At 41.6% G+C, this 24,728-nt stretch overlaps 1 protein-coding gene across 3 annotated transcripts in view; it reads right to left on the bottom strand.

Annotated features, from left to right (window-relative positions):
- Nucleotides 1-1,179: 1,179 nt before the first annotated feature.
- The window catches only part of pigg (phosphatidylinositol glycan anchor biosynthesis class G (EMM blood group)), a 154,984-nt gene continuing 131,435 nt past the window's right edge, over nucleotides 1,180-24,728 (bottom strand). Inside the window, exons 13-14 of one of the 3 annotated variants that reach the window (XM_061901499.1) lie at nucleotides 23,418-23,654; nucleotides 1,180-1,310 (exon numbers count right to left, since the gene is read on the bottom strand). In XM_061901499.1, the coding sequence (XP_061757483.1) occupies nucleotides 23,438-23,654 (217 nt within the window). In that variant the 3' untranslated portion in view covers nucleotides 1,180-1,310; nucleotides 23,418-23,437. Of the gene's footprint in view, nucleotides 1,311-12,643; nucleotides 14,437-22,866; nucleotides 23,655-24,728 lie in introns of those variants that run through there. The other 2 variants (XM_061901498.1, XM_061901497.1) reach the window with 2 other exon arrangements.

Here is a 24,728-nt window from a genome sequence, read left to right as displayed (position 1 = left end):
TAAGCTGTGTTCTAGAAGAGTCCAGAGTGGTGGCGGAATTGATATTCAGAGGGAGCTTATTCCATAGCAGAGGTGCCATCACTGAGAAAGCACAGTCTCCCTCTGTCACTAGGTTTGACTGTGGGACCTTCAGGGTCATCTGGTTGTCAGATCTAAGGCAACAACCAAGCCTGGAGCTGGTCGGTTGGTCCAGGAGATCTTTTAATGTAAGCAGTGGCGAGACCATCGAGCGCTTTGAAGACATATTTGAGGATCTTAAATTTCACTCTGCGCTTCACTGGGAGTCAGTGAAGGGAGGAGAGGATGCCAAGGAAACATCACCGAACCGACAAGAAGTGGAGTTTTGAGCAAACGAGATACCAGCAAAGGAGGAGGCTGGGCTTTGGGAAGCCAAGGAGCCGAAATAGGCGTTGTTAGGGCTTTGGAAAGGCAGGAAAAGGCAACGCTCTGGCTTTGGGTAGACCTGTGGAGTTTGGGCTTTGAACACTTGGGGAGCTGGTGCCTGTCGAGCTTGAGGAGGAGGGTTGAAACCGCACTAACCTGGCCTTCATGTTTGTGCGACCGAAAAGGTCGGTGCCATGTCGCTGACAGGCGTCTCTGCGAGGTCGCATTCCGGCTGGAGTATTGCTGCGGGGGTTGTGCAGGAGTCAGGCGGCACAGGTGGTGCATCAAACCAACATGAACAGCAGTCATGACAAGGCAACACAGACAATCTTGCAGACCTGACTGCTGATTAGGGATCAGAAGCAGGTGTGTCTCCTAATTGGTAATCAGCGGCAGGTGAGGGAAACAGCGCTCATGGAGGCAGGAAGGGCAATAGAAAGTAAGAGCACAGGAAAGGAAACAGTAAAGTAAGGAAACAGAGAAGATGGGAGACCTGACGTGACAGATCGTCACAACGATGTGATTTGAATGAAAGCCTCAAGACTACACACGAATATTGAGCACAATTGCTTGAGAAAGAGTTGAGCGTTGATTGATTGATGAAGGTATTGATCAGCAGGTTGATTAGTGATGACTTCATGTGCTGCTGGAATGATCATTATGAATGTTAACGCACACTAAAAGGTCAACTTCTGGAAGTGTGTTAAGATCAAATCAGTGGTGTTCTGTGATCTTTAGCTGCATTACTGTAATGAACCTCCAAGGTGAAAAAGTGCTGACTTGCATTCCCTCACGTCCTCTCTTGAGCTGCTTCAGTGATGGCGCAGCACAAATGTGGAAGAATGAGGAAGGTTGATATGTGCTCGCTGCCAGTGAGACTTGATGGAAGCTTTTGGCGGAGAGGTGACTTGCAAGTCTTGGACAATCTGGACACATTTTTGCACACAAGCATTATTATGTTGGTGAGAGAGTTACAGTACAAACGGCACATTACACGTGTACTTACTGTACGTCTGCTATCCACACAGAATCAATCTCTATAAAGGACGATGATAATATTCATGTCCATTTTTTTGTGAGCTACAGCTGCATTGTTGATCTTTAAATGTGTTTTGTTGCTGACATGTGTGCAAGTTTGGAATTTGTGCTTTTATTTTATGGACAGATAAAGCCTTTTATTTTTTGAGATGGGTCATTTTTTATCACAAAATTAATTGGACAGTAGAAAAGACTTTCCCGTCAAAACGGGCTCATTTGACCAATCAGAAAGAAGTTGTGTTGATGTCATCAGCTCGTGTGATGTCATTAAACACAGTTGAAAAAAGAACGTTTGTTCAGGGGCCAAAACATTTTTCCAGGTAGAAAGTAAACATTTTCATCACAAATATGTTCTGTATAATGTCCATTTTGTTACATTTGTTTTATCAAATGATTCATATGCATGCATCCATCCATTTTCTACCGCTTGTCCCTTTTGGGGTCGCGAGGCGTCGCTGGAGCCTATCTCAGCTGCATTCGGGCGGTAGGCGGTGTACATCCTGGACAAGTCGCCACAAATGATTTATTTATAGTTTCCCTAATTTTATTTGACGTGTTTTGAGCATTTTAATGTCTGCTTGGCATGAGAACGGTTAAAGTGTGTATGGTGTATTCGGAAAAACGGATGATAATGAATCTCACTAAATCAAATTGCTGGAACTCAAACATTCAAAGTCTGGTAAAGACTGAGTTTCGTCTTTCTGACTCCGAGCAATACAAACTGGATTTTGATGTTCAGTTATGGGATTATTTTAATCCACACCTCTTTGTAGATTTTCCACTCCCACATAGTCAAATCTGAAGAACCTTTTTATTTGTATGCTCACATGTATACTAGCTAGAGCACAACTAAAGGGAATCCCGCAAACGTGCAACTTTCCCCCCCAAAAAGGCGAAAACATTCCGATAAACAAATAAACACGACCGAGATTGGATAGTTTAGTGAGGGCCCCTGGTCGTCAACTTGTAAAGTGTTGTAAAAGCTATTTAACAAAATTTTACTAAAGGACATATTTCCAGAAAGCTAAAGACCAGAGGGCTGGACATTTCCCTCCACACTAATCTTATTTTGTATATTATTGAAAATGTCCAGCATCCTCTGCAGTGGACATTTGATTTTTGTCTATTTATTTTGTCAGCGTTACTAAAGTCAGGAAATAAACATCCCTGTTTAACATGAGCTACTGCCAAAAATCTAGTCAAAGATCCTCTATAACAGGGGTTCTTAACCTGTTTGACCTCGGGGTCTAACTTTTCCACAACAGAGGGGCCCAGGGCCACACAAATATTAACACTAAATTAGTAATCTTACTTTGGATCGTAATTGTATTCAATAATTAAATCTAACTTACTTACAGTTTAACAGGATAAACGTTGTCAAATTATATGAAACCATGTTTGAATTACAGAAATGATCAATTATGATTTTTATATTTTTTTCATAAAACTTAAATTTAATTTGATGCAAGATTTGTATGACAACGAATTTATGGGAAATGTATTATTTAAATTGTTTTTTTTTTGTGCAAAATAATACATTTAACATGAATACAACATACATTGGTGAACCTTCTCTGGCCCAAAAAGCACCCAAGCAAAAAGTGTGTCTATCAAATCACCTCCATTTGAATAAAGATACACTATACTCAATTTGTAAACAAGTCAAATTCCAGACAAAGGCTAATTTCCATCTGTGGTCCCTTGACAAGAAGCTGTTATGACACAGCAACATACTTCAGCTAACGAGACATAGACACACATTTACATTTCCAACAAACAAGGACATACATTAAGGAGGTGCTGTAGAATACATTAAAGGATCATCTGAAGCTGTAATAATGGTTTCCGGTTAATGTCATTTGTCTTTATGTGCATTATTTACAGCTCAGCGGGAATAGTGGAGTGGTCCCCATAAAATGCAAAAATATATTGTAAATCATTAAATAAATACAATGAATGATTGGAAAAGTGTACAATCAAGCAGATTGTGTAAAAATGTGCAGATTTGTACTACAAATAAGGATGGGTTCCGAATTCAGTATTTTAATAAGTACTGACCAAATTTAGTAGATACTACTGAGTATCAACTCACGTAAAATCAAAGCCACCATATTTCGATTACCTTACATCTAGTTACAAACTCGACACCGGTTGAAGCACCTGGCGGGCAAACAGGCGTATTGGCAACAGACATCCTCTAGAACAGTAGTTGTCAAATGGGGGTACGCGTACCCCTGGGGGTACTTGAAGATATGCCAAGGGGTACGTGAGATTTTTCAAAAATATTCTAAAACTAACAACAATTCAGAAATCCTTTAATAATATATTTATTGAATAATACTTCAACAAAATATGAATGTAAGTTCATAAACTGTGAATAGAAATGCAACAATGCAATATTCATTGTTGTCAGCTAGATTTTTTTGTGGACATGTTCCATAAATATTGAGGTTAAAGATTTTTTTGTTGTTGTGAAGAAATGTTTAAAATTAAGTTCATGAATCCAGATGGATCTCTATTACAATCCCCAAAGAGGGCACTTTAAGTTGATGATTACTTCTATGTGTAGAAATATGTATTTATAATTGAATCACTTGTTTATTTTTCAACACGTTTTTAGTTATTTTTATATATTTTTTCCCAAATAGTTCAAAAAAGGCCACTACAAATTAGGAATATTTTGCTATGTTGTACAATTTAATAAATCAGAAATTGATGACATAGTGCTGTATTTGACTTCTTTATCTCTTTTTTTCAACCAAAAATGTTTTGCCCTGATTAGGGGGTACTTGAATTAAAAAAATGTTCACAGGGGATACATCACTGAAAAAAGGTTAAAAACCACTGCTCTAGATAATGTTGTAATTTTTCATGCCAACAAAGCAAACATGTCTGATAAAAAAGATGAATTACAATTACTTGTTACTTCCCCCCCCCCAAAATAGAATCAGATTACTAACAGAATCATTCTTTGTGGATGTAATTATTTACTCCTGAATGCAACTTAAGTGTTACTTTTTCCAACTTTCATATAGCTGGTGATTACAGTTGAGCCATGTTTCATGAGAGAAGGGTGCATGGGTGTGTGCCTTTAAAAGGCGGTGCCTGTTGCCAGGTGACATCAGCAAGGGCGCATTGGCAGTTTTAGCTCAGCCTTGGTAGTCTGCAAACTGGAAGAAGATTGTTGACGGCAGCGCTTGTGCAATGTTTTCACTGATAGGTAATACAGCAATTGAACGTATGTCAATGGCTAAACCCCTTCGGCAAAGTCAGCAACAATATAAACATTCTTTCTTGATAATGGTTGCAATGGTGGACTTGTTACCTCCATATTTGTGAGACAATCTATCCTGGCCCCCGTCTATTCCTTGCAAATATGTTTGTACAGGATGTGACGTCGGGGCCCGTCTCGTCAAAATGGCGAGTACAGGAAGCAATGTCATCAAAATGGCAGGCCCCACAGAGGTTCCAGCGGCATATTAAATAAATAAATGAATGAAGTGATGGCCATGGATGAAGTGCTGGCTGTCCAGAGTCGGGACCCGGGGTGGACCACTCGCCTGTGCCTGGGTTGGGGACATCTCTGCGCTGCTGACCCGTCTTAGCTTGGGATGGTCTCCTGCTGGCCCCACCATGGACTGGACTCTCACTATTATGTTAGATCCACTACGGTCTGGACTTTCACAATATTATGTTAGAACCACTCGACGTCCATTGCTCTCGGTCTACCCAAGGGGGGGATATTTCCTAAAAGTTTCTCATAGTCATTCACATCGACGTCCCACTCGGGTGTGTTTTTCCTTGCCCTTATGTGGGCTCATGTACAGCGGATGTGGTCGTGGCTTGTGCAGCCCTTTGAGACATTTGTGATTTAGGGCTGTATGGATGAACATTGATTGATTGATATTTGGCTCGATCTAAATGTCTGTAGACCAAAAACAAATGCAAATAGAGGTTTGTCAATCGAGGTTTTGCCGTACAAGACTGCCCCATTTACCGTAATGGCAAACTACTTCCGGACTACAGCAACACGTTTAGGACAAACTGAATTGAATCACCGCTTCCACAAATAATATTGGACCCAGAATTGATCCTTGAGGGACGTTTGCATTACAACTCATAAGAGATGATCTTGACACGTTAAAGGCCTACTGAAATGAGATTTTCTTATTTAAACGGGGATAGCAGGTCCATTCTATGTGTCATACTTGATCATTTCGCGATATTGCCATATTTTTGCTGAAAGGATTTAGTAGAGAACATCGACGATAAAGTTCGCAACTTTTGGTGCTGATAAAAAAGCCTCGCCTTTACCGGAAGTCGCAGACGATGACGTCACAAGGGTGAGGGCTCCTCACGTCCTCACATTGTTTTTAATGGGAGCCTCCAGCAGCAAGAGCTATTCGGACCGAGAAAACGACAATTTCCCCATTAATTTGAGCGAGGATGAAAGATTCGTGTTTGAGGATATTGATAGCGACGGACTAGAAAAAAATAGATAAAAAATTAAAAAAGTTACAAAAAAATAAAGGCGATTGCATTGGGACGGATTCAGATGTTTTTAGACACATTTACTAGGATAATTCTGGGAAATCCCATATCTTTCTATTGTGTTGCAAGTGTTTTAGTGAGATTAAATATTACCTGATAAGTCAGAGGGGTGTGTCCACGGGTGTTTTGAGGCCAGTCTCTGAGGGAAGTCACGGCAGATAAAAGGACGGCGCAAACTCCACAGATCTCCGGTAAGTGGCGACTTTTTAACACAATTTTCTCACCGAAACCTGCCAGTTGACAAGTGGTCGGGAACCATGTTCGCTTGACCGCTCTGATCCATAGTAAAGCTTCACCTCCGGGAATTTTAAACAAGGAATCACCGTGTGTTGTGGCTAAAGGCTAAAGCTTCCCAACTCCATCTTTCTACTTTGACTTCTCCATTATTAATTGAACATATTGCAAAAAATTCAACTACACAGATGTCCAGAATACTGTTTAATTGCGCGATGAAAAGAGACGACTTTTAGCCGCTAGTGGTGCTGCGCTAATATTTCCTGTCAGTCTGTGACGTCATGCGCACGCGTCATCATTCCGCGACGTTTTCAACAAGAAACTCCGCGGGAAATTTAAAATTGCAATTTAGTAAACTAAACCGGCCGTATTGGCATGTGTTGCAATGTTAATATTTCATCATTGATATATAAACTATCAGACTGCGTGGTCAGTAGTAGTGGGTTTCAGTAGGCCTTTAACCACGCTGTTTTCTATTGATTGATTGAGAGTCCATCTAATTATAGCTTCACTTGAAAAGTTCAAATGCTATTAGTTAATGTTAGGGAGCCAGACTCCGGATGTTTTGGCCCAATCTCACAAGGTTCACAGTGGCATTGAACACGCCAAGGAGTGATGGGAGAGTACGTGAAGCTGGTTCCTAACCCTAATTGTCTCCTGCCGCTACCACTGTGTACAGGGCTTGAGAGAGCAACGTAGTTCTTAAATGATTCATTCAATGAATCTAATGTGTGTGTTGCTGCCTAAAGACTATTAATGGGAGAGCAGATTCTTGCTTCAGAAGATGTAAAAGTGTACTTAATGCTGCATGGTGGTGCAAGCCTTCCTTAATGCATTGCAGTCAAAATGGAAGCAGTGGTGAACGTCTGAGGCAGCGAGGTGCAGGAAGACGATCACACGGTGCAGACCCACCAGTGAATTGGTGTCCATCAGCAGCCTCAGCAGTGGAAACTTGTAATAACCTCTCTGGCTGCTTGCCATGCTCCACTTAGCAGACAAATCCTAGCAGACGGCTGAGGTACGGTCAGGGACAACTTCAATACACAACTCCACTTGTTAAAGGACGACAAGCTGCTTGGTCACGAGCGACTAACGGACCTCCTTCTTAGTGGTCATTGTTTGGAGCAGACATCACGAGTCAGAGTGTTCATTGTTTGGAGCAGATATCACAAGTCAGAGCTCACCACAAACCTCCTTTGAGAGGCTGAGTGATTATTCTGCCTTTGTTGGACCATTAAACTTTATTATCTGCTGACAGGTGCTGGCAGCCCAACAGAAACGCTGACTGCGTGGTTGATAGGATGAATTCCGACCCAGCTATAATATTTGCTAAACATAGAGCAAACGGAGACAAGACGACAGGACAAGAGTAAGACTACACCTCTCACACGGTCACATGGACACATTAATATTATTTACTGTACATAACCAGTAGTTTTGGGTAGACTTTAGTCAACATTTATGGTTATGGTTCAATTCAGGAACCAATCAGGGGTCACACTCCTTTGTCCAGGACTGAAGTAATCCATTATTTCTAATTGCTTAATTATTAGTTACTCTCATTCTGTTCAATAAGTCAAGAATTTGTCCCCCAGTGGTCTCTGTGGTACTACTCATCTCCTTTTACTGACAGTGTTTTAGGATATCCAGTTTGGAGACCACTGCTATTTGTGCAAGTGAGGCTCATACCTGGATGTTTCCTAAACAGACTATAACATATTGTAATGTAAATACAACAAGAATAGAAGAATTCAATTTAGGTTTTTAAACACTTTTCATTCTTATTCAATCTTTTGAAACCATTTGATTCATTTATAAAAAGAGGGACTATCATCTCCAGGAAGCGCTTACTTTGTAAATGTTATTTTAGTTTTAAGGTTCTGTGCTTTAAAATAAGTTTTGCATTAACATTTACTTCAAGTTATTACAGCATGTCTCTATATAGATTATTTAAATTTTTTAAAATCAATTTTGGCCAAAAGTGGCGCATTTCAATTTCTTGGGACAATGAATTCTTGTTCACCTGTCCTCATATGGAAGGTACTTTTCCTTGTTGATGTCTCAAGAAGGGTACACACACACACACACACACACACACCATGAATTACCATGATAACCATGAATTGATTGGACCCCGACTTAAACATGTTGAAAAACTTATTCGGGTGTTACCATTTAGTGGTCACTTGTTGGGAATATGTACTGTACTGTGCAATCTACTAATAAAAGTTTCAATCAATCAATCCATCACACACACGCACGCACACACAGTCCACGCACACACACACTGTCCAGTACACATTGTGACATCAGGGTGGTTATAACAGCAAGTAAACAAATTTTCATCTTGACTACAGAATTACATTCAGTCAGTATCGGCGTGTCCACAGGCTGGATGGGAGAACACGAATACAAAAAATGTGCATAAAAGTGTGTAAAAAACTGGAGAGAATGGCCCGCAGTTATTCACCAAGCAGTGCCAAATCTGATTTTGCCCGTGGTCAAACATATTTTTAACAGCAAATGCAGAACCGTACAAATAAACACATCTCAACTTTTTCAACTATTACTGCAAAAACTTGGAACACTCCGCTAATCAAATAAACACGGTAGAGCTTGGACAGTTTAGTCAGGTCCTGGGATTGGCCATGAAGACGATTAAACGTGACTATCTACTGGACGTAAACATCGCTCCATAACCCAACACGTGGCGTGCCCCACTTGGGCCAATGAAGCAGGCGGCACAGCCCCACGTGGCCCATCTCGTAACATCCTCCCAACACACCTGCTGTATGCAGAAGCCCCAGGGTCCTCAACTGGCCTAGAAGGAGAGGTCATCAATGTTTAACGATTTGTTTTGCGAGTTTGAGAGTCGAATCAGACTCCTGCGAATTGAATCATTGAGTATTCTAAGACTCCCTTAGTAATCAGAGAAGAAGACATCATCATAGGTTGCCACCATGTATTCAAGTGCACTCAGTGCTGAGTGCGGTGTACTCAGAGCAGATGCCTCGCTTGTGCAATTAAGTAGAGGGATTTGCTGCAGCCTCATCTAAACCTTCTGACGATAATGGTATCATTGAGCTGTTCCAGTCCGGTTTCAGAGCCCTCCACAGCAGAGTCAGCACTTCTAAAAGCATCTAACGATATCCTCCTGTCAACAGATTTTGGTAAATGTGTTGTCCTGGTGCTTTTAGATCTGTCTGCTGCGTTCGACACTGTCCGCCACGCCACCTTAATCACGGGTCTTGACAACTGTGTGGGCATTAGGGCGCCGCCCTCAACTGGTTCAGGTCGTACATGACTGACAGGAGTTTTAGTGTAAAAATAGACAGCTTTTTGTCTTCCACAGCTCCTCTTCCACATGGGGTCGCCAGGGGTCAATCCTTGGCCCTCTTTTATTTGCGGTTTACCTTCTCCCCCTTGGTTCTGTTTTCAGGAAGCACAGTATTGCATTTCATTTTTATGTCAATGACTGCCAGATCTACTTTCCCATGGCGCAAAACAACACGGTCTAACGTCTCATTGACTGCTACAACGAAATCAAAGCCTGGACAGACAGAAGTTGTTGTTCGGTCCAAGTCGGTCCCCCTACCCCAACGTAGACCTCGGCACTCTGTCCCAATATCTCAGCGACTGTGTCACAAACCTGGGGGTAAAGTTCGACTCAGATTTTAAGTTCGAAAAACAAATCAGCAGCCTCGTTCAAAAAAGCTTTTATCAACTACGCCAAATAGCAAAAGTGAAACCGCTTTTGTCAGGACCTGATCTTGACAAATTAATCCACGCCTTTGTCTGGACTCGTCTTGACTACTGTAAATGCCCTGTACGTAGGTACGTAGACCTCCCTCGCCCGCCTGCAGCTGTGAGCACATCACCCCTATACTAGCGTCCCTTCACTGGCTCCCTGTGCGCAACCAAATCAACTTTAAACTCCTACTATTTGTTTTCAAATGTCTAAACAACGCTGCGATGAGGTTGTGACTTGACCAGGGTGTACACCGCCTTCCGCCCGAATGCAGCTGAGATAGGCTTCAGCACTCCACGACCCCAAAAGGGACACGCGGTAGGAAATGGATGGATGTCTAAACAGCCTCGGTCCAACATATCTCTCCGACCTCCTTCAGCCTTACTGCCCCCCGATCCCTAAGATCAGCCAATCAGCTGCTACTGACGGTCCCTGACACAAGGCTGAAGCTGAGAGGTGACAGCGCTTTGGCCGCAGCTGCTCCCAAGCTCTGGAACGACTTACCTTTGAGTGTTAGACAGGCCTCCTCTCTTCCTGTTTTTAAATCGCTCTTAAAAACACACTTTTATTCCATGGCTTTTTACACTCTGTGATCTCCATCCTGCTATGGCATCCCATAATGCACCTTTTTGTATATTTTTTGTGTTTTTAAAATTTTTTTTTTATGGAGTTGTGTTTGTGTTGTGTTTGCTTGTTTTTCTTGTGTTATCTTTTAACCTGCGTATTTTTACAGCACTTTGGCCACCCCTGTGGTAAATTTTAAATGTGCTTTATAAATAAAGTTGATTTGATTTGATTTCTGCCCTGTATTTAAACATTAAATGTGCAAATTCAGCAGTTTTTACAAAAAGGAAATTAAACGTCAAAGATAAAATACAAGAATATTTATTTCACTGTTGATTTTGTGTCTTGTATTTGTGAGTGTCAAGGTTCACATCTCAGTGTGGACATCCTGAAACCGAACCCTGCACTTGGAGATTCGAGGTTACGGTTCTTAGTGGGAAAAGGTGGATTTCACACTCCGAGTGAAGGGTGAAAGTGTCTCAGGAGTTGACGGGTGGGATCTGGCTCCATGTGACGTCAACAGTCTGTTCAGGAACTGTAGTGAGCGAAACTTTGCCATGCAGTTATTGGATTATAAATGCAAATTACACATGTGGCTTGCATACACGTGATGAAATGGATATATTGATCTCCCCATTATGTTTCTGCATGCTAACTATGATATCATTATTACTGTAAATCAGGGGTCTCAGACACGCGGTCCGGGGGGCCAATTGCGGCCCGTGGGACGTTATTTTGCGGCCCACACCTTAATATAATTTGGGACGGCGTGGCGCAGTGGGAGAGTGGCCGTGCGCAACCCGAGGGTCACTGGTTCAAATCCCACCTAGAACCAACCTCGTCACGTCCGTTGTGTCCTGAGCAAGACACTTCACCCTTGCTCCTGATGGGTGCTGGTTGGCGCCTTGCATGGCAGCTCCCTCCATCAGTGTGTGAGAATGTGTGTGTGAATGGGTAAATGTGGAAGTAGTGTCAAAGCGCTTTGAGTACCTTGAAGGTAGAAAAGCGCTATACAAGTACAACCCATTTATCATTTATCATTTAATGTTAGTGTGGCCCGCAAGTTTTGTATGATTGCCGCTTGACAGCGTTGTGTTATCTGGGTCCAAAATGACTCTTTCAACTTTCTGCGTTGCCTACCCCTTCGTTAGTGGAAAAGCGGCAAATGAGTGAAAGAGACAGAGACGTTGTCATGGAGACAAGGGTTTTCTTACGTGCCTGGCTGCAGTCACACCGCGACACCTGTCCGTCAATAAAAACAGTCCCTGATAACCTGGACCAATTCAAACTGTTATTTGTTTTTTTTATTGTTTAATTTGCATTGCCTCACACGATGAACACTACATATATTTCTATATGCCACGGATAACACTCCGGGAGCCATCACTTTTTTGCGCTCGCTATCCCGGTATTTTCCCAGCTATTATCCGCCGACCGCCGTGTTGCTGTATGGAGGAAAAGCGGAACAACACGCATTGCGGAAATATCATTATTCTCCGTGCGTCGGCTAATTACAAATATATTCCACAACCCCAAACATGTCTTTTCCAAAACCTGCAGTGAAGAGAAGGGTTAGTGATGAGCAAAGACAATCCCAGGAAAAGAGGGAGATGCAATATTTATTTGTTGAGCACAGGGCCAGCCCGACGTGTCTTATTTGCACAGAGAAAGTTGCGGTGCACAAGGAATACAATTTGAAACGTCATTATACAACTAGCCATCCTGAGGAGTATGCAACATTTTTTTAAAAAAATATTTTCTTGCGGCCCAGCCTCACCCGGACTCTGCGTCCAGTGGCCCCCAGGTAAATTGAGTTTGAGACCCCTTGCTGTAAATGGTTAGTTTTAAAATCACACACACATTATATCACAGCCCGTAATGTGTTTGTGAGCAGCAACTCCCATAATCTCAACATCCCAGTACCGGTAGCCTATGGAAGCCCATAGGACAAACCCCTTATTTTGAGAAGAGCCATGAAGTGACACAATGTCTCCCTTTCTGGAACAGCCATTAGAACTGTATTTATTTTATTCAAACAACAACAATAAAGCCTATCTAAGACGGTGAATCGGAAAGTCACTTGGTGAGTTCTTATTCGACAAAGTCCGAACCGTTGAGGAGGACAGCACCTTTTTCCCCTTCATGTTTCATAAATTAGATACTTGGACTTGTCCCCTGAACTGTGTTGACATTTTCTTAAGTAAAAGTTGCTGAATGTGCATTCTGGATCAAACACAAGACAGAAACCTGGCAGGAAGAGTGCGAGACAAGCATACTGGAGCTTCTCCATGTGCAATTTTAATAAACCGGGTTGGATGGTGAGCACCTGTTTCTGTTTGTCAGCAAGTCGTCAATCTAATGTTTGTAGAAATGTTTATTATGCGTCATGACTTTGGACAACATGTGCAATGTATTTTGCATACATTCTATACTGAAAAGCATCAATACAGTATTGTAATTCTTATTAGTTGCACCTTCTGCCTCCCACCTTTTTCATCCGTTTCAAAGCATTCCACTTTCAAAATGTTCAGTTTATTTTTGACTCTTTTTTTTTTTCTCGGATAACGTTGACATTTCAACTCTCATCAACATCAAAACATTCTACTTATTCAGGACCGATTTAAAATACGAAATGCTTCTTGATAATGTTAGATAGCTTAAAGGTTAGCATGCTTGCACATATTTACAGGTATGAGCCTCATTGTCAATTATGTTGTTACTGTTGCACATGCACTATATTGCCAAAAGTATTTGGCCACCCATCCAAACGATCAGAATCAGTTGTCCTAATCACTACAGGTGTAAAAATTCAAGCACTGAGGCATGGAGACTGTTTCTACAAACATTTGTGAAAGAATGGGCCGCTCTCAGGAGTTCAGTGATTTCCAGTGTGGAACTGTCATAATCAATCCAATCCACTTTATTTCTATAGCACATTTAAACAACATAAATGTTTCCAAAGTGCTGCACAACAATATTAAAAACAATATTCAAATATTATCCTTCGCTCACCAATGACTGAATAAAAAAATAAACCAATAGAAAAATTAATATGATTATAAACTTTTTTAAAGGGTAAAAACAATTAAAACAATACATAGAAAAATAAATAAATAAAAAAACACAGAAAACCACACAACTTACATTGTGTTAAAAGCCCCCTCAAAAAAAGTGGGTCTTAAGATGAGACTTACTGCACCCACAGTTAAGTGGCAGCAGTTCTAACATGGAGGGGCAGAGTGTTCCAGAGCTTAAGGCCGACCACAAAGAAGGCCCCTGTCTCCCTTGGTTTTAAGTTAAGATGCCACCTGTGCAACAAATCCAGTCGTGAAATTTCCTCGCTCCTAAATATTTCAAAATCAACTGTTGGCTTTATTTCAAGAAAATGGAAGAGTTTGGGAACAACAGCAACTCAGCCACGTAAACTGACAGAGAGGGGTCAGTGGATGCTGAAGCACATAGTGCAAAGAGGTCGCCCCCTTTCTGCACAGTCAGTTGCTACAGAGCTCCAAACTTCATGTGACCTTACAATTAGCCCACGTACAGTATGCAGAGTGCTTCATGGAATGGGTTTCCATGGCCGACCAGCTGCATTTAAGCCATACATCACCAAGTCCAATGCACAGCATCTTATGCAGTGGTGTAAAGTACGTTGCCACTGGACTCTAGAGCAGTGGAGACACTTTCTCTGGAGTGATGAATCACACTTTTCCATCTGGCAATCTGATGGATGACTCTGGGTTTGGAGGTTGCCAGGAGAACGGTACATTGGGCCGAGTGTGAAATTTGGTGGAGGAGGAATTATGGTGTGGAGTTGTTTTTCAGGAGTTGGGCCTGGTCGCAACCTTGTGGACAGCCTTCCCAGAAGAGGTGAAGCTGTAATAGCTGCAAAAAGTGGACCAACATCATATTGAACCCTATGGGATAGAAATGGGATGGCACTTAAGTTCATATGTGAGTCAAAGCAGGTTGTCAAATACTTTTACCAATATAGTGTATGTTAACATTTAGCATTTTAGTATCATAACAACATGGTAGCTTTTTAGCTCATTCGAAAATTTAGAATTTTATTTCTACAAGTTTCCCTAGTTTTAAAAGTGATTTATTTATTGAATTTAAAGCATAATGATATTGTAGCATAAATAATTATATTTGATCTATTCCAGTTAAAAAAATAAAGCATTGAAAACATAATTATTCAATTAAGATATTTAGTTTTTTCCCCTCATAAAAAATATTGTTTAACATTTGTACAACCTCCTGGATGTTTAATTTTAGAATTGCAAATGGAATAATGTTTTTTTTTTTTTTCTTTAGGAACAAAACACTTTTTTCTCCCTCAAAAGTCCTGCTAATTTCCAGATACAAAAATCCTAATTTCTCAGTTTTTTTTTTTTTTCCCGCTAAAATCCATTATATTGCTAAGATGTTTTTGCAGTGTCTTCGTTTGTCTGTCGGATAGACGAGGACCCCTCTCGTCAGCCTAGGGTTTCTAGGACTGGCTCTGTCTGTGCGTGCACAGATGGCTGAAGCCCCTTCCTCAAGCCATGGAGGTGAGCAGTGCATTTCTGAAAAGGGCTGCTCAGTCACCCTAGGTGCTGCCGGACTTCACTGCTGCTCCGTGTCAGCGAAGAATGACCAATGCCCTGGGCTGCCCGCGTGCAGGATTACGGGGACGGCTTTCAGTGTACCAACACCTGCCTCTTTGTTGCTTGCCTGTCACCACAGGACTTGTCGGTGATTGATGTGATGGAATGGATGACGAAGTGACTTGCGCGATGACTTGGATTTAAGTAGAATAGAATAGAATAGAAAGTACTTTATTGATCCCTGGGGGAAATTCAGCACCACAGTTTGCTCACAATAAACAATAACAATAATAAATAATGTATGACATATTATATATATATTTAATACTGTATATGAATAATATAAATATATTCTACATTTAAGTGCAGTCAAGGAACATATGCATTATACAGTCTGATGGCTGTCGGTATGAAGGACCTCCTGTGTCGTTCCGAGTTACATTTTGGGAGTCTGAGCCTTCCACTGAACGTGCTCATTCTCTCCGCAATGTCCGAGTGTAGTGGGTGGGAGGTGTTGTCCATAATGGCTAGGAGTTTTGCTAGACTTCTCCTCTCTAACACCACCGGCAGATAGTCCAGCTCCACTCCCACCACGTTACTGGCCTTCTCTACCAACTTGTCCAGTCGGTTTGCGTCCCTCACTCTTAGCCCTCTGACCCAGCAGGCCACGGCGTACAAGAAAGCGCTCGCCACCACCGACTCGTAGAACATCTTTGTACAGACGTTGAAGGATCCTAGCCTCCTGAGGAAGTAGAGGCGCAGTTCATCAACCTCACTCTCTCGCCTGAGACCATCTTAATCCAGTGGCAAGACAGAGTCGAGACGGATACGGGTGCAGTGGATGGCCATGATGTCCTATGTGTCTTGTCATGCCCTTAGAGTTCCACAACGGTATGCTGAGAATGTGCTTCTTCTCCGTTGACCAGCTGTCGATTCACCCGTGCCGTCTGCCAAACCCAGTCTTTACGTACGTAGGGTAGACATACCTAGATCACAGAGGGATTGGGACCCGTCGGCAATTTTCCCTCCAATTTTTCATATGTGTGAGCAAACACCAAAACTCCTTGAGCATTCAGTGGCGCACATGTAAGCGACGGCAGACGTGCACACTGTTATGTGCTTATCTTTTTATTCGATTTTGTGCGCGGCCTAGATTTGCCGTGCGCAGAGGACGCATGAGCAGTGTGCAATTGCACAGGCGCGTACCTTAGAGGGAACGTTGCCCGTCGGCTACCCTCACCAGGTTTTGCTGGTCAGTCGAAGCAGTTCCGCGGGGTGTGGCTGCTGTGCACGCTACAACTTCATGGAGCAACTGGTGAGAGCTGAGTAACAAGTGGGGACCAAAGGTGGACAAATGACCCCCCAGAGAGTACGACCTGTCCTCCACCAGAGGTATACCCCGCCTGAACAACCCTTACACCCCACTATACACCTTGGTTGAATATTCTGTTACATCACTTGTTCTACCCTTTTAGCTAATGTTTTTCAGGTAATATGCCTCAATGTAAAATATATTTACATTTTTCACGCATGTTAACTTTTTTTTGGTCATTTTGAAGTTATTCATCCAAGAGTCATGTAGCATTTTGTCATTTGAAGCTATCTGGGTAGTGTGCTGGACATCAGCTTTTCAACTTTCACACGCTAGTTTTATCGAAATTTTATTTTCTACTTGTTTTTGATGATCTGACAAAACTGCTCAAAAAAGTCATTTGGTCAGGTATACAATAGAAGACTTATTGGAAAGGGGCTGGGGGGGTAAATGAGCGGGCAGGTGCTTGTCGCTGCCATCTTTCTACAATTACATTTATATATTTTTTTATTTTGGTTAGAAGAAAGTCCCACTCAGAAATAGGCAAAAAAAAATGTGTGAAAGCTTGTTTTCAATAGACCCGTCACTGAATTTTAACTCATCTTGCCATTGTCTTCCAAGATGGTCTTGGTAAGACACAAGGTCCATAAAACCATCTAAGACCTTTGGAATGAACTTTAACTGACCTTAACCCCCACGTAGAAAATCCAGACACTTTTGTACAGACAATTTGAGTCCCCACTCAGAGCAGTCTTTTGTTCTGAGGTGCAACTTCCTCAAATGTTCATCCATCTCGGAGCGATGACAGCAGATTGCATGCAAAGGAGTATATTTATGGAGCTGCTAATCACTGACAGGAAGATGCTCGTAAATTTCTGTTGGAATGTCTTTAAATGCTCTTTGTTGACACATGCCGACAACAAATCACACAAGCTAAATGTCTGCAACGAAGTACATTTATTTCATGAATAAAAAGAAGTACATTTATTTCATGAATAAAAACATAAATAAAGCTAAGACTGTTTTGACTTCCAGAAATCGTGACCCACCACTTTCATTTTATACTTTCATCAGGACTCGACAGAAAGGACAGATGTACAGAAATAATTCCAGTTAAAAAGATGAATAAAACAGACAGTAGGAGTAACTTAACATCATGGTGACCACGGACTTAAATGTCGGGAGAAAATCACAGCAATTCAAGGGGTTGCCATTCCGAGAGCAGATAGCAAATAAACACGAGTAACTATAAAAATTATTGTTTTTCACATTCTGCTGCGCTATGAGGCACCGTCGAATTTGTCTGGCGTTCAGGCTTGTCCTTCACCGTGTCTCGTACACATGGAAGTGCAAGAGAAGCAACTAAGCAACTGTTGCTATGCCATCCATCCATTTTTCTACCGCTTGTCCAATTCGGGGTCGTAGGGGGTGCTGGAGCTTATCTCAGCTGCATTCGGGCGGAAGGCAGGTTACACCCTGGACAAGTCACAACACAGACAGACAACATTCACACTCACATTCACACACTAGCGTCAATTTAGTGTTGCCAATCAACCTATCCCCAGGTGCATGTCTTTGGAGGTGGGAGGAAGCCGGAGTACCCGGAGGGAACCCAGGCAGCCACGGGGAGAACATGCAAACTCCACACAGAAAGATCCCGAGCGCAGGATCAAACCCAGGACCTTTGTATTGTGAGGCAGACGCACTAACCCCTGTTTCACCATGCTGCCTCTATCCCACCGTGCTGTATCTATGCGCCCTGTGAAATCAACGCACCCAGGAAAAAGTTGCAGTAATGTGTAAAAGGACCACAATACTGTGAATATTGCCATAAATGTGCCTGTTACTACAGGATTACAGAATGTATTTAAATGTTGTTGTGGGTTTTATAGGGCTTTATTGGTGGGATAGGTGAATCCCCATTGGCTCCATTGTTAACTGCCTCCTGCTAGCAGTTTTTTGCTATTTACAACGCACAGAAAAGGGAAAGACCTGTGTGTTCTTGTCTCAAACAAGGATCGCAGGTGATGGTCAAGTTCCTTTCAGTGTCGTTTGCTCCGAGCAGTGACTTTTTGTGTCAACTTGGGCATAAAACATGAAGGCTTGTGCTGTGGTTCTGGGCTGCCTGCTGTCACTTAGGAGATGTCACTATGCCAGGCCTTCAGGTGCCACATGACAGTCAGACCTCTCACGCTGACTGACTGGTTTGGGGAAAGGAATGTGTGTCATTCATCTTTGTGCTCCCATGGCGTCCATCTTTCATCTGGTTTTCCTCAGAAGAAGCCTCTAATGATGTAATAATCAGCAACGAGTCTGTGACTCATCCTCAGAACTACTGCTCATATCTGTCACTAAAGTAAAATCATATATATTCCTAAAACTTAGTTAAATTTTAGAGTAAGTCATAACTTGTAGTGACAAGAGCATCCATGTTGTCACACTGTACACAGAACATGTAGAAACTACTGTCATAAAAATCATACCACTTAAAAAACTCATGAGCCAATTCCTTACTTTTATTCCTGTGCTTGTCTTACACTGGAAAGGAGTGTTGCTGTTGATCGCTAATGTCAATAATGAGACCACTACGTTACTTCATCTGGCATGTTCAAAGACCAAGCATGCAACCAATGTTTCTGATCGATTTACCACATCTAAATCATTTCACTGCCACACACGTCGTTCCTTTCCTTTGACGCGCTGCCGTCAGAAGAGTTCACTTCACGCTTAAGAGACATCATTAAAGGCAAAAAGTTCAAGAAAAAGAACCAAGTTGCCTTTTTCTTATGACGTGTAAATGGTAAATGGTTGTACTTGTATAGCGCTTGTCTACCCCTTTTTTAAGGAGCCCAAAACGTTTTGACAGTATTTCCACATTCACACACTGATGGTGGGAGCTGCCATGCAAGGCGCTAACCAGGACCCATCAGAGCAAGGGTGAAGTGTCTTGCCCAAAGACACAACGGACGTGACTTGGATGGTCGAAGGTGGGGATTGAACCAGTAACCCTCAGATTGCTGGCACGGCCACTCTCCCAACTTCGCCACATGTGCTCGTAACTACTACCCCGCCCCACCATTTTTACATACAACCAAATATTACAATTGTGCATCATTCTTAAAGACAGCAGATCGGATCAATATCGGCCAATATGCACGGCACCAATAAGGGTATCGTCTCAGAAGTGAAAAAGTTGTATCGGGACACCTCTAACGTTAACCTCTAAGCCAGGGGTCTCAAACATGCGGCCCGCGAGACGTTATTATGCGGCCCGCACTTTGATATGACAATTTAATGTTGGTGCGGCCCGCGAGTTTAATATGAACGGCGCTTAATAGAATCATACTTGCCCACGTTCCCAATATTCCCAGGAGACCCCTAAATTTCAGGGCACTACCCAATTTTCCCGGGAGACCCCTAAATTTCAGGGCACCAATTCTCTCGAAGCCCTTGTCGATTTATACCATATCAACAATATTCAGGGAGTGCCATAATGGCACTTTAGCGCCCCCTACACCCTGAACTGGCACCGTGCAAGCTCAGTTATATGTTGCATCTGGCCATGCAAGACGCACGTGTGTTATTGCAAGTCATACTTGATCAACAGCTACACAGGTCACACTGAGGGTGGCCGTGAAAAAAAACTTTAACACTGTTACAAATATGTGCCAGACTGTGAACCCACACCAAACAACAATGACAAACACATTTCGGGAGAACATCCGCATCGTAACACAACATAAACACAACAGAACAATTACCCAGAATCCCATGCAGTCCTGACTCTTCCGGGCTACAATATACACACCCCCGCTACCACCAACCCTCCACCCCCCCGCCCTCCCTACTTGCGTCGGTTTAGGTGTTGTATATTGTAGCCAGGGAGAGTCAGGGCTGCAAGGTGTTCTGGGTATTTGTTTTCTTGTGTTTAAGTTGTGTTAGGGTGCGGAAATTCTCCCAAAAAGGGTTTGTCATTCTTGTTTGGTGTCGGTTTACAGTGGTGCGCATATTTGTAACAGTGTTAAAGTTGTTTATACGGCCACCCTCAGTGTGACCCGTATGGCTGTTGAACAAGTACGTCTTGCAGCCCCTGACGTTGTTCTGCACAAGTCTCATACAACATGTTACAGAGCCGGCACATTGGTTGTGTGATGGAGAAGCGTGCGCGATGACATAGTAGTAGAGCAGTAGTCCTCTTGCAGGGGATGCTCAAACCCCTGGGGGTTCTTGGAGGTATGCCAAGGGGCAAGTGAGATTTATTACAAAATTATTATAAAAATAGCAATTTATAAATCCTTTATAAGTAGATTATTGAATAATACTTCAATGAAATATGAATGTAAGTTCACAAACTGTGAAAAAATAATACAATAATCCAACATTCAGTGTTGACAGCTAGACTTTTTATGGACGTGTTCCATAAATAATTATGTTAAAGATTTATTTTTTTGTAAAGAAATGTTTAGAATTAAGTTCATGAATCCAGATGGATCTCTATTACAATCCCCAAAGAGGGCACTTTAAGTTGATGATTACTTCTATGTGTAGAAATCTTTATTTATAATTGAATCACTTGTTTATTTTTCAACAAGTTTTTTGTTATTTTATATCTTTTTTTCCAAATAGTTCAAGAAAGACCACTACAAATGAGCAATATTTTTCACTGTTATAAAATTTAATAAATCAGAAACTGATGACATAGTGCTGTATTTTACTTCTTTATCACTTTTTTTCAACCAAAAATGCTTTGCTCTGATTAGGGGGTACTTGAATTAAAAAATGTTCACTGGGGGTACATCACTGAAAAAAAGGTTGAGAACCAGTGTTGTAGAGGACGTTAAAGGCAGTGCAGTCATGGCAGCCCTTAATACTGTCGGCCGGATGAAAATTGGGACAAATTCGGGAAAATGGTTGCACCGGTAGATTGTCGGGAGGTGCACTGAAATTCAGGAGTCTCCCGGAAAAATCGTGAGGGTTGACAAGTATGTTGCTAGGGCGTGAAAGCCATTCATAGAAGGTGAATTCATTAAAAAGTGCATGTTAGATTTTTTAAGAAATATTTTCTTGCGGCCCAGCCTCACCCAGTTTCTGCATCCAGTGGCCCCCAGGTAAATTCGGTTTGAGACCCCTGCTCTAAGCTAACTTGAGTGTGAAGTAGTCAAACAACACAAGAATTCAACTTCTACACAACAGCAGAGAGTAACCAGCTAAGAGGAAATGAACAATTACATCAATTAATATTAATGCCTGCTGGCCAGATTGTGACAAAACGAGTAAGAGGAAATTATTTTATCATTAATTATTAATATTATCTGTTTAACGTCACGCCACAGGAGGTCACCCATTTTGCCTTTAAACATGACAAAAGTGAAAAATCAGTTTTTTTCTCATTTTTCTCAAGCTCCTGCAACTCCTTTTTAGTCCTGGTCGCCACACCCTTTAAAAATTGCTGCTCTAAAAGATGCCGATGATGTACAACAGAGCTATTCAACTAGTGGCTCCGGGTCTAGATCTGACATCAGAACTATTTGTGAGTTCAGTTTTTGTAGGAGATTCCTAAAAACACTAGAACGCTGTTATATAGAGGATCTTTGACCCACTTTTTGGTAGTAGGTCCTTAAAACAGCGGAGTTCTCCTTCATGCAATCAAGTACAAATAGATTTGCAACCAAACAAATTATTTGCAAACAAAAATTGTGTTGTTTTTTTTAACAATACGTTAGAAGCCTTTTTATTGGTCAATCTCAGATAATGGTGTGACCACATAGTGCTGACTTCTGCCCGCAACACATTTGGAAGAAAAATACCAAAAATTAAGGGTGGACAATTCTGACCAATAAAAGGGCTTCCAACATATTGAGTCTAAACCATACTTGCCAACCTTGAGACCTCCGAATTCGGGAGATTGGGGAGCGTGGTAAGGGGGGGGGGGGGGGGGGTTCTCCCGAAATGTATTGTCATTCTTTTTTGGTGTGGGTTCACAGTGTGGCGCATATTTGTAACAGTGTTAAAGTTGTTTATACGGCCACCCTCACTGTGACCTGTATGGCTGTTGATTAAGTATGTATTGCAGTCTCTTTTGTGAGTGTGTAAAAGCTGTAACTGGGCCGGCGCGCTGTTTGAATGGAGGAAAAGTGGACGTGACGACAGGTTGTAGAGGACACTAAAAGCAGTGCCTTTAAGGCATGTCTCCAATATTGTTGTCCGGGTGGAAATCGAGAGAAATTCGGGGGAATGGTTGCACCGGGAGATTTTCGGGAAGGGTACTGAAATTCGGGAGTCTCCTGGAAAAATCGGGAGGGTTGGCAAGTATGATCTAAACTCACAAAAGGATTTGTAACCCAAAACATTTGCATCCCCAAAAACTATTTGTAACCAAAATATTATCTACATTTGCTTATTGGTTGCAAAAAAAAACATTTCTTTCCATTGGTTGCATAGACAAGTACATTTTCCCCCAAATTTAATAAAACTGACAAAATAAGACAACAATCAAATGTCCACTGTAGAGGACACTGCTTCTCAGGAATATACAAAATAAATGTAATAGTAAAGGTAGAAAATCAGACTCCCCAGTCATTAGCTCTCTGGAAATAATTTAGTAGAATAGCCCTGCCCTGATATAGAATGATACGATGAATAGTACATTCATGAAAAGCTATGCAATTAATGAATTACAGTTGGTGAATGTGGATTAATGATTGTACAACGTGGTTGTGTCTAAGTTCAATGTACAGTATATTCTTAGTCCAGTAGATCATTTTAATAACTGCTGCTTCATCTCAAATATAAAAGTGGCTCGTAGGCCAGAGAGTGAAACATTTGCGTAGCCTAGTGGCCTTCCTGGGAGTCCCTGAGGTATTTCATGGTATCTTCTAAACAATATTTACATCGCTTTTATTCCAGAAAATGTACACCCTTTCTGATGCACCCTTCCACATATTGTGTATAAATATAAATACAAGGAGGTGTTGCAAGGAGGTTATGTCATAAATACCCTTTGACCTTCTTGGCGCTCTACAACGTGCGAGAGCTTTGCTCCATGGCGTTGAAGACGAGACAGACGCCGGCGGTGAGCAGAAGGTGCATGGCCTCGTACAGTAATTTGGGAGAAAAGACGCTCCATATGAAGAGGTGGTAGCGCAGGACAGTAACCAGGACGATGTAGGCGGCAGCTGGCACCGACCTGAGCACCGCCAAACAGTAGCAACCGTGGCCGATGGCAACCGGACTCCTGCGTGCAGAGGGAAGGACGTCAGTAGAGAAGGCAACGTTCAATAATTCTATTCTTGGAATTCTGTCCAGTGGTAGATGAACATGATCGTCTTTCTACATTACTATGTTCTAAAATGATGATTTACTAATATTCTTCTGTATACTAGCTAGCCGGGTTTAACCTAAGGCAAGGATTCTCAAACTGTGGTATGTGTACCACCAGTGGGACGAGGGCTACATCCTGTGGTACGCCAAAGGATCACTTGATTAATGTACAGTGTTTTATTTTCCTATATTCAAACACAGTGTTACTGTACAAACTGGGTGTAATGTTACAATGGCCAACATATTAAATAAACTTCTTAAATAACACCTCTGCCTTGTTTTTTATGAATATTTAGGGCTAATGTGCTACCGTACTTTAATGTTTGTCGTTATGGTGGTACATGGAGAGCCAAGTTTTTTCTGAGGTGCTGCGAAGAGGAATGGACGAAACTGCCCAAACGTTGGTGTGTCAAGCTTGTGGCATAGTATTCAAAAAAACTTGCGCCTGTAATTGCTGCATCAACAAAGTATTGAGAAAAGGCTGTGAATACTTTTGTGATTTTTTAATTTTTTTTAACAAATTTGAAAATTTGAAGAAATATATATACAGTATTTTTCGGACTGTAAGTCGCAGTTTTCTCCACAATCCAGCAGCCAAACAAAAAACAAAAAACAAAAAAAACAAAACCATTTTTTTGTTTTTTTTGGTTTTTTAATAGTTTGGCCAAGTCTCACCCCTGGCCAAACTACAAAAAAAAAAACGCGATTTATAGTCCGAAAAATACGGTATATATACTTTCACATTGTCATTATGGGGTATTGTCTTCAGAATTTTGAGGACAAAAATGAATTCATTCTATTTATGAATAAGGCTTTTATTTAACAAAATGTGGAAATGTGCTCTGTGAATACTTTTTGGATGCAATGTATGTATTGATACATTTATTGAAAAATAAAACAATACATTAGCAATGTAGCATTAGCTCAACTGGAGAACATGTAGATGAGATAAACTACGTATAATGCTATATTCTTGCATACAGTAGAA

The sequence above is a fragment of the Nerophis ophidion genome, linkage group LG05, assembly GCF_033978795.1.
Source record: "Nerophis ophidion isolate RoL-2023_Sa linkage group LG05, RoL_Noph_v1.0, whole genome shotgun sequence".
Lineage (NCBI taxonomy): Eukaryota > Metazoa > Chordata > Actinopteri > Syngnathiformes > Syngnathidae > Nerophis > Nerophis ophidion.
Note: the sequence above shows the minus strand (reverse complement) of the source record. Positions and strands in the feature narration are given on the sequence as shown.